Source organism: Lactuca serriola, chromosome 6 (genome assembly GCF_051521515.1).
Source record: "Lactuca serriola cultivar US96UC23 chromosome 6, Lser_US96UC23_V15, whole genome shotgun sequence".
Lineage (NCBI taxonomy): Eukaryota > Viridiplantae > Streptophyta > Magnoliopsida > Asterales > Asteraceae > Lactuca > Lactuca serriola.
In genome coordinates this window covers 129459696-129470644 of record NC_136413.1, presented here as the reverse complement: position 1 = coordinate 129470644, position 10949 = coordinate 129459696, and the positions used below count along the sequence as shown (strand labels likewise).

At 32.4% G+C, this 10949-nt stretch overlaps 1 protein-coding gene across 1 annotated transcript; it reads right to left on the bottom strand.

The window, feature by feature from the left end:
* Positions 1-3891: 3891 nt before the first annotated feature.
* Positions 3892-10789, bottom strand: LOC145056814 (AP-4 complex subunit epsilon-like). Its single transcript, XM_079004537.1, has 11 exons — positions 10014-10789; positions 9226-9411; positions 7906-8121; positions 7682-7792; positions 6531-6728; positions 6320-6451; positions 5793-5849; positions 5583-5699; positions 5414-5491; positions 5193-5336; positions 3892-5106 (listed from the first exon to the last, which is right to left on the bottom strand). The coding sequence occupies exons 1-11, from the start codon at positions 10578-10580 to the stop codon at positions 4129-4131; spliced, it is 2784 nt and encodes a 927-aa protein (XP_078860663.1). The 5' UTR covers positions 10581-10789; the 3' UTR covers positions 3892-4128.
* Between the last annotated feature and the right edge of the window lie 160 nt (positions 10790-10949).

Here is a 10949-nt window from a genome sequence, read left to right as displayed (position 1 = left end):
AAGAAAGAGTCATTACAATTGATTTTTTGGACAATCCCTATGCCAAGTCAAGACAAACGTTTTTTTTTTGTAAGTTTTCATGCAAGTTGTATGATGTTTGAAATTACCAAATCCATGATTTCTTTTGCTACCTAGACAATTGTCTTTGTTTGATTATATTTTTATCAATGACTATTATGGTTTATTTAACATTTCCATATAAAAAAAACATTGTTTATCTGTATAATATGTGTTATAAATTGATAGTCTATAACTATTGTACTCTTATTTTTATAAAATGATATTAAAAAATATAAGAGTGTTAAAAGGAACCGGTTGCTTATTTAGAAACCAGGTTCTAAACCTAATATGGATAAAATGGTAAAAGTCTATTATGACCCGGCTGTTTGTATGAACCGGTATATATTTTATTTTCATATGACCCGGTTATTTTGAAGGGAACCGGTTCCAATATTCGTATGAAGTTGGCACGGAAAGTGTTATATGACCCGGTTATATAAATACAAACCGAGCTCTATTGGTAATAAAAAGACCCGGTTTAGAACCGGGTCCTATTCTTGATTCCACATAGGACTCGCCAGCGTCAAACCCGGTTGCAAAACCGGCTTCTTTAAGCTATTTAACCGGGTCTTTTAGCGCTTTTTGTAGTGGTGATATGATTTTACACTTTTAAAAGATATGATTATATTTGTCAAATACTTCTATACAAATAAAAACTTATTCAACTACCTTTCAACTACTAACTATTTTGCCAAACATTTCCTTCAGCCCCTTAAATGTTATGGAAGAGATCCATATAGGTGAGGCAATGAGTTCCACTCCAATAGAGATCATCTTATACAAAACGAAATAATTGAGGGGTAGAAAATGAAGTTAGCCCTTGAATATAGCCGCCATTGATACTGTGAATTAAATGTTTAAGGTTGTCAGTTTACAGTGGATGTATATGTCATTTCACATACAGTACTACAGTAGCTTCAACGAATCTTACTATGAATATGGTTTTAATAGTAAAATTCAATCATTCAAGAGGTTTTAAAGATTAAATGTCTGTTCCGAAATTCAAGAAAGTAAGCACCTCACAATCACTAAATGCATTCAAAAGATCATCTTCACGTGGGCAAACTTCTAGCTATTTGAGTCTAGTTTCAATATAATAAAGGGCATCGCATTAAATATGGTATGATGTTATATTGTTCGAAATTTAATTGTATAATGCAAGTTGGAACTTTTCATTATCCCACAAATAACTAAAAGTAGGTTCATACGTCTTTATTTTGTTGTTGGTCTTTAAAGCCTTATGAGGATGAAAATATGGGCCAAGCCCACAAATGTGTCAAGACGGGTTGGAAGTCGTGAGGTTTGCGATTTATTTTGACCATGCGATGACTTCATGAATATACGTGTTTGAAGGTTCTAGACGATGGGTTTTATAGGTTATAAATATGTATATATGAAAATCATTTAACAATTAAATGGCACATGCAACTTATAAAAATCTATGTCATAACACTTTGAAGGCAACATACAATGAACAATAAAACCCTAATGAAACCCTAGTATAATCGAAATACAAGAATTAGAGTTACAGTACACACATTTGATTTGTTGTAGTAAACAAATCACTTCAATTATGTTGGTCTTGGAAAGTTTAATACCAAAATGATGAGTTCTCTAATGGTTTGTACCCAAATCCTAGAACTAAAAGACGAGGAGAGAGGAGATGAGATGCAAATTTCGCTTATGCTTCTGGGAGAAGGAGTGGACAAAAATGCTTAGGCTAAGGATCCTATTTATAGTTGATCAGGAAACCCTAGAAACCATAATTTGAACATATAATAATAATATTTCAAATTAAGTAATTATCTAGTTCCTAATTACCCAAATGTAGGCTTCCAGAAACCCTAATAGGGTCTCCAAAAACCGGCCACCTAAGAAAGGTTTTGGAATCATTCTCTTGTTCAACTTTTAAACAAATATAGCTCGGTCTCTACACCTTTAATTAATTCTAATTAATCACGAAATTAATTATAATTAATTCTTAATGAATTATTACTATTTTCAATTAATATATTAATCATATAATATATTAACAAATCATTTATTACAATTTATTAATCATATAATAAACTAATAAATTATCTTCTCTCTACAAATGTCATTCTTACCAGGTTCTAGCTATGATGGCAACCCAAAAATTACTTTGTTTTTAATTACAAGTATATACCAATTTAGTTATGAACTTAGACACCTTAATCCAACGCTAGAGACGTCAAAAAATGGATTTCTTAGAGAGCAAGGCGATGCGTCTAGGGTTTCTGGCCTAGATATGCGAATAACACATGACATACGGTAGTAGGATAGACGTCATCACTCATCATCGTTTTTTGACATTCTTCTAGGTTTTCTGCTACTATAAATACAACTCCGTTGAAGTTGTATTCCACACCCCAAATCATTCGATATCTCCTCTCTCCCTCTGTGGTTTTGCAACAGCAAGATTTAAGTTCTTTGGTTTTTCTTTGTAATCAGCTTTACATTTATCGTTTCTTCCATAATTGCTGGAAAAGGGATATTATGCATCAAATCATGGATTTACACCGAAACTTACAGCCTTAGAGCGGCGTAAAAGAATTAAGGACGGTAGCTTATTTCATACAGTCAAGATCAACAAATACGATGTTGGTTTTAATTTACTATTTTGTATTTTAATTCATCTTATAACAGGACAATCTTCTTCTACATTTCTTATCAGATCTGGTCGTGTAGGATCAATATGTTTTCTTGGACAAAGCTCGGTAATTAATAATAATTGAATTTATTATTCGCAACTATATAATTATCAATATTATTTATCGGTTTGATTGTTTATCTATCTAATCTGAAATACAATAGTTATCGAGTATTACTTTTGTCATGTTTGCAAAATTACAATCATAAGTAAGGTCAGATTGGGCTCAAGATATCATACTAAAAAGAACAAGTTTCTAAATTTACATTTCACACATAACTTTTTAAGTATGAATCATAATTCTTATACTGCAAACTAAAAAAAAAGAAAAAAAAAAGGAAGAAAATTTAGAAACAAGATCATTTATAATCATGTTCAACTAAAGGCAGAAAATGACAAACCAAATATCACAAGTGTCAAAATACTCTGCCTCATTCAAAATGAATAGATAAAATGATGATGCTCTATGACGCTTCTTATTACCTGTGATGCTTGATTTATGAATCCAAGTTGAATAAACAAGTTTTTGAATCTCGACTACACAATAAAGATAAAAATTGTAAAATTATATCGGATTGAGATCTAAAAATCCATGTCAAGGTCTTAATATCTCAATATAAATCTTATTTCAGATAGATTGAAGATCCATGTCAAGGTCCTAATATCTCAATATAAATCTTATTTCAGATAGATCTTAGTTGGAAACTTGTTCCATGTCAAGGTCATAAACATATCCATGTCAAAGTCCTAATATCTCAATATTACTTTGTTACTTAATTAATAGTTGTAAAAAAAAATCTTTAAATATTTTAATAAGCTTAGATCAAGATACAATTTTTATAATAAGACTATTTTATTTAATACCTATATGTTTTCCTAGTCCCCTACAAATCACACCTTCCATATCACATCTTTCCCCATCCGTTCTCCCAAATTTCAATCGAATGAAGTCATGAACAAAACAACAAAACTACCAAGGAATTTTCACTTGTAGATAAAGATAACATTTTTATCTAAATCAGAATATATCAACTCAACTTTTGACAAAGTTTGAAGGTTTGAAACGAAGATAAACATAACAAAGTTCAAAAATCAAGATGAGTACTAAAGTCTTTCAATATGTCCATCTCAAGATAAGTATATATGTAATACTCAACCTATAGATTCACAGACTTCTGCATATCATTATTACAACTCTTCAATGGATGCATGTAGGCAAAATGTACACCATACAAAGCAAAAAAAAAAAACATATTTCCCCCAAACAATACACCAACTCCTCTCCCAATAACCAAAATAAAAAGTTTTAAAAACACAGATGAATCTTAATAATACACAGCAATATAACAATCAAACACCAAATATTTTAAAACACCAAAAAAAAAAAAAAAAACTAATCAACTCAGCAAATCACTAAATAAATTAGGATTCTGGCTTGTTGGGTTTACACCCATTTGTCTCACAAGTGCATCTTTGTCCAACGCATCTTTCAAACTCGGACCCTTAGTCAATGTCGCCGTCGTTTTATTGCTCACATTAGGCGACCCATTCACAGGGGTAAAATCGTCTTTTTCATTTATAATCAGCAAATTCTGATCATGTCCATTTGTAGGTATACTCGAAGAAGAAGAAGTACTACCACCTTGACTCACATCAAGAAGACCTTCCAATTGTTTAAACGGATCCACAACCGTCGAATACCCGCTCATTTCACCTAAATCAAGCAAATCCGGTGGTGGCGGCGGCGGCGGTTGAGCCGCCACCGCAGTGGCAGGCCGCTTACTACTGGCGGTTGCCGCCACCGGTTGTTTCTTTTCCGACCGCGAAGACGAAGACGAAGACGTCCCGCCGAAAAGTGACGCCGCGAGTTTTTGTTTTTCTTCCGAAACCTCGACATGTCTCGATTCGCGCGCCTTCGGGACCACCACGTTATCGGGTTGTGTGGGCCCGTTGACTGTGGTTCGGTTAAAGTCAAAGTTTGAGGTGGACGATGACGTGGCGGATGACGTGTAAGAAGGTTTTCCCCATTTTTTCTGGACCCCATCGAGGCGTAACCGGAGGTCGGTTGGACTCGGGTCGGGTACGGGTCCGGAGAACCGGGTCGGTTGGTGGTAGGCGGGTTCGGGTAAGGATACGGATACGGGTACGAGGTCGGTTGGGTAGGTGGTGGTTGTTGGGGGTGGTGGTCTTGTGGGGACCACGGGTTTAGGAACCTCGTACGCCTCAAACCTAAGAGAGTGAGATGAGGTGTCGTATGGGATGTTGGGAATGACGGTTAAGGTTCCGGAACGTTGGTTTTCGGGGATATATGGTTCGGCTCCTTCTTCTAAGGATTTGTGGACGTAAGTATTGAGAAATGATAAGGTCTTATCGATCTGTAGAAGGAATGTATTTTAAAAAAATTAGAAGAAGAATATTAAAATATTTTTTTATTTAGAATTTAGAAAGAAAGAGAGATTACTTCAATGTCTTCACAGCTTGCATCAAGTGGCATTATATTATCGATGGAATTGGAATCGAGGTCAAGAATTGCTTGGAATTCATATGCACGTTGCTGGAGATCAGATGAGTGAGATGCTGACATTTCTTCAAGCAATGTATGACACTGCAAGAATAATAGAATTAAAAAATAAGTAAATAATATAATAAAATGTGGGATATTAATTAATATTGTTTACTGACCTCTGGTAACAAATCGAATTTTCTTCCAGCGGCTTTTTCAAAACAATATACTTTCATAAGTGCTGACACTGCATATGCCTTTAAGAAATGCAGAAAATGTAATGAATGCTCATAAAAAAGTAAATAAGATTATAAAAAATAAAAATAAAAATCATAAGCATAAGCATACTTTAACTATGTCATCACTTGAATGTGCTTCTGCCACGTCACATAGCTTGCCACTAATATAGGAAGCAGAATATTTACCATCTGCAGTTCCATATTCACCCAACACCCAACATATCACCTGTTTTTTTTTTTTTTTTTTAAAAGAAAACTAAAATATAAGATAAAAATTAAAAACAAAAATGATTTTTAAATTATATAAACCAAAAGTTACCTGAAGAAATGCAGATGGAAGCTTTGGCTCATCAACTATTTTCAGGTAAGATTCCACCTGCACCCAAAACAATTAAAACCATTACAAAACGGAATTGGAATCCAAGATTCCATTCCATTGTGTGTTTCATTGGCAAATGGATGAAATTGGTTTCCATCATATTCCTCCAATTTCACCATTCCCATTATTGATTTATTTCTATTCTTTGATTCTTTATAAAAAGACCAAAATACCCTCTTCATATAATATTGAAATAAATAAATAAAAATACCCTCTTTATAAAAAGACCAAAATACCCTCTTTCTATAATATTGAAATAAATAAATAAACATACCCTCTTTATAAAAAGACCAAAATACCCTCTTTCTACAATATTGAAATAAATAAATAAATAAAATCAGATTTTACTATTGAAACTGTAATCTTTCTTTATTATGAGAGATTACAGTTTCTTTGGTATATTACAAAACTATTTTACGGACGAAAACGCCCCTGAAGTATAATAACATAAGGCAAGAATTACGTACAGCAGATGATCTGAGCTGAGAATCTGCTGACTCATCATCTTCTCCAAACCCTTCAGCAATCAATCTCATCAAGTTATGAGCCACCTTAGGGTTCACCAGATCCCCAGCATGTTGGAACACTTTGTTCATAGTCTGAAAGATAGAAAATTTTATTATTATTAAAAATGAAAAAGTAATTTAGAAAAACTGGAAATATGAAATAAAATTAAACCTGGATAAACCAATGGTTACTTGGAGCAAATTGCTCAGCAAGCTCCACACATCTGGATGCTGTTTCAGTTTTGTAATGACTATCATTAATGCTAATCATGTAGTCAATCATTCGGTCAACTATCACTTCCACATTGGATGATTTCGTCATTTTGTATAAAAGCTCAAAAGTTTTCCTCTTTAGAGTGTCATCAGGGTCCTGTATTAAAACATGAATGCAAACTCAATATGTATATTATGTTATAAAAGCACAATACTTTTTTTAATGATTAATAATATAATAACAGTGCACTAGGGGTTAATCTCAAAAAGAAAAAACTTATATTTTGTGTTTTTTTCCGGATTAAACCTCAAAAAAAGAAAATTGTCTGAAAAAAACCTTGTATTTTTTCATTTTTCCTGATTTGGATCTTTTAGTCATTTTTTGCCAAAGAAAATTGTAAAATGCGAGGGTTTTTTGAGAAAAACTAAGAGAAACATTTAGAAGGTTGAAGGTTTTTTCTGAAAAAGATACAAAGTCGAGGGCTTTTCGGGAAAAATGAAAAAATAGAAGGTTTCTTTTTCTGGGAAAAAAAATTTGAGGTTTAATCCGGAAAAAAACACAAAATATAAGGTTTTTTTAGATTTGGCTCTTTTAGTCATTTTTCGCCAAAAAAAAATGTGAAATGTGAGGATTTTTTGAGAAAAACTAAAAAAGTTGAGGGTTTATTTGGAAGCATTTAGAAGGTTGAAGGTTTTTTTCGAAAAAAAATACAGAGTCGAGGGCTTTTTCGGGAAAAATGAAAAAATACAAGGGTTTTTTCAGGGGAAAAAAAGAATTTGAGGTTTAATCCAGAAAAAAAACACAAAATATAAGGATTTTTTTTTGTTTTTTGAGATTAACCCTAAAAATTAATAGTTCAATGAAAAAACTGATAAAATTAAGAAAGTACATTGTGCTTTTTGTACATTAAACCTTTTTTCAAAACAGGGTAACAAGGAAAAAATTGTTCTTTAAAAAACAGTCCATATAAGTATAATGTGTTGGCTTAATCACTACACAAAAGGGTAAATCGATAAAAAAAAAAAAAGGTTATTTTAAACAGTCTAAATAAAATATAAAGATTTAATCACAAAAAAAAAACATAATTAAGTGAATTCAATCCAACTCACCTCTAAGCAATCAATAACAGCAAGTTGATGTTGTTCAGCAATATCTGGACTTATTCTTATCAATCTTCCAAGAGCATCAATACCCATATACTTCAAATTATGACTATCACTCTACAAATGCAAAAATAAAAAAAAAATGGAAATAAGATTTTTCATATAAAAACAAGAAGTTTAAAATATATATATATATATATATATATATATATATATATATATATATATACCTTGAGGAATTTAGCAATGGCATCAGCTGCTGTTTCCAATAACTTTGGGCTAGGTTGTATTGATGAGATACAACAAATGCATTCATAAAGAATGGCATTTCCTATGTTACTTGTTGTGTCACTTTTCCTCATTATGTCTCCAATCACTGTGTACATTTGTTCACTTGATTTTTTGTCACCACTACCCAGTAATGCTAAAGTTTTTAGCAACTTAATCTGCATATTCAAATAATTTAATTATCATGTCATAACTTTTAATTGTTAAAATCAAGAAAGTTTGAAATTGATGTAAAGATCTCAGTAATCCAAACTATCAGGAATATAAGTTGTATTGTCTTGTTTTTTTCACCATTTTATTGATTTAGCACTGAACTATTATAATACTAATCATACAAAAAATAATTGTTGAGTTGCTATATATATAAAATGATCAAAGTACATTGTGTTTTTTTTCTATATTTGAACTTTTTCAAATACCCAATACCAAGAAAATGGTTTTTCTAAATGATTGAAAAAAGGTGTAAGGGTTAATCACTAAAGAAAATGATCAAGTGGCTGAATCAGTAGAATGGCGAAACACTGCTTTTCTATAACTTTTACTTGTTAAGAATTTACTTCTATAAATGATTGTACTAAAATGAATACCAAAAGCATGCATTGATTTAGAACTAAATCTCTATGTTTTAAAATGCTATGTAATAGTGAAACCATATATTTGCAGCTAGAAAGTAGAAACATGACATGATTTAGTAACTCTGCAACCATTATTATCAAGGGATTATTTTGTTTCATTCACCTTTTGGTAATTTGTCTACTAAGAAGTTTAAAAACACTTTTTAACTATATTAGAAAATTTGATTAGAATAATTGGTTTTCTTCACATGGAACATGTTACACAAATGCAACTGTTGAAATGGATGTAACCATAAACTGTCAGAATAAGAAAATAGAATGTGTGAGCTAAGTTTCAAAACTCTTTTTAAGTTTTAACCAACTTATTAAATGGATTAGAATAATTTGTTTTGGCTACAATTATACTCTAACCCTAGTAAAAAAAAAAAAGTGTTTAAAAAGACCCTAAATAAAAACAAAAGTAAAGAAAACTTGTGAACCAAAATCATGGTCACTAGTTTCAAGTGATAATTACTAGTGGGTAAAAAAGTAAAGTAGCATTCAAAAGTTACCAAACAGAAAAATGTTCATTCTATAAGATACAGTCTAAAAAGAGAAGTGTTGCATTTTTAATATAGGAGTTATAATATGTTCTTTGAAGTAGGATTATTGTATATACATACATATGCAATACTTGAAGCAACATACCTGTATGAATGGAGCAGGTGTCTGATGATAGTCATAACTTTTTGGCAATCTGCGCTCTGCAACTTGTTTAAGAATGTTCACAAAGCTTACAACTAAATCCTTGTATAAATTTACATCTATGGTGATAAGATCATATAGAGGGCAAAGTGTAGCACCCATGACACCAGGATCATTATCACAAAGTTTCTGCAAAATAGATTATGTACAAGTCGAGGATCAGAAGATGTTGATATTAACAAAATAGGAACTATTAAGATTACTCAACAGAATGTATCCAATAAAAAACTGAGAGGAAATATGCAAAATGCATCACGAAATTAAGTTAACTCCATTCATAGACATCTTTTGTTCTTTCACTCAACAGACTGATAAAATTGTATGTATTCGTTTCAAGTAAAGTTGAAGAGCAAAATCATGTCTAAATTCTGCTAATTTAACAAGCTTGATGAAGTTTTTTGAGGTAAATTGACCATAGAAGATGAAACTATCGAATTAATGCAGCGCATATAAAATATCATTAGAAGCAGGGAAATTTCACCTCAATATTGGAAGGGTCCAAAGCAATGTTCTTAAGGAAGAAGTAATTCAAAGAACAAAAGATTTACTTAAACCATACTATCAAGAAGGGGTATAGTGTATGCGCATATGAATTCAAGGCAAATCGTATTGAAATAATCAAGCTTCAAATTCTCAAAGCGCAGTATCAGATTTAATGCTTTCTGTAATGCTGCTATTGCTAAAGTTTCTATTCTGCAAGCAGAAAGTCTGTATAACTAAAAAACACTAACCTTCCGGAAGTGGGATACAAGATGATTGACAGAGGATGGAGATCTCTGATAAAAACTATGCAGCGCCATCACAGCCTTCTTCCTAACCCCTTCTTTCGGGTGCCCTAACAACTCAACCACTTGCTGAATCACAGCAGGTATAGTCTCCTCGTTAATCAACTTACAAACAGCATTCAAAGCAGCACAAACGACCAAATAATTATCTGATTTCAAGTCCTTCTGGATCGTATTCACAATCAATATAATCAAATCATGATCCTCATTCAGAAACAGCGTGACAGCCAAATAACCAGTTCGTTTCAGTAGAAGTGAATCATCGTGAGTCATCTTAACGGCATGAATGTACCCGAAAGAAGCATCATGACCAAGCATCTCGATGTACACAAGACGGATGATATACTCCTTCATCTTCCTTTTCGGGATATCCGGCTCGTTGATTCGTCGTTTTAGCATCTCGATCTCATGGAGTACTATACGGTCTTCTTCGGATTTGGATCGGGCTTCTCCGATTGATTTGACGAGGTCCAGAAACTCCTTCGACTGGCCGAAGCCACCCTGGGAGCCCATTGCGAGCTCCCTACCGATCGTCTTCAACTGCTCCAGCTTTGCAGTGTATGAATTGTGCGATTTCAGGGTTTCTGTTGGATGAAGTAAAGCTAGAATAGATCAGGGAATTCAGTAGGTAACAAGTGTGAGTAAAAATTGGGGAAGGTTTTGTTTGTGGAGGAAGATGTTGAATTTGGAGAGACGCGTGTAATGCACGTGGCTTGGGTTTGTGTTTTGGTTTTATGCAAAGTTTGTGTTCTTGGATTGTGTTAAACTGTTATGGATTTTATTTTAACAAGATTTTAGTTTTTAAAAATTTAGAGCAAATCACATAAAAAAAAATACAACTATTTTTTATATTTGAAGATATTTAAGAATTTAGATTAACAA

Excerpts from the sequence above, each read along its gene's own strand:
- LOC145056814 (XM_079004537.1), bottom strand. The coding sequence starts at position 10,580 with ATGGGCTCCCAGGGTGGCTTCGGCCAGTCGAAGGAGTTTCTGGACCTC. Across the intron at positions 6,729-7,681 it reads CTGTTATTGATTGCTTAGAG|GACCCTGATGACACTCTAAA; the intron begins GTGAGTTGGATT and ends GTTTTAATACAG. Across the intron at positions 5,107-5,192 it reads CAAGCTGTGAAGACATTGAA|ATCGATAAGACCTTATCATT; the intron begins GTAATCTCTCTT and ends TTCCTTCTACAG.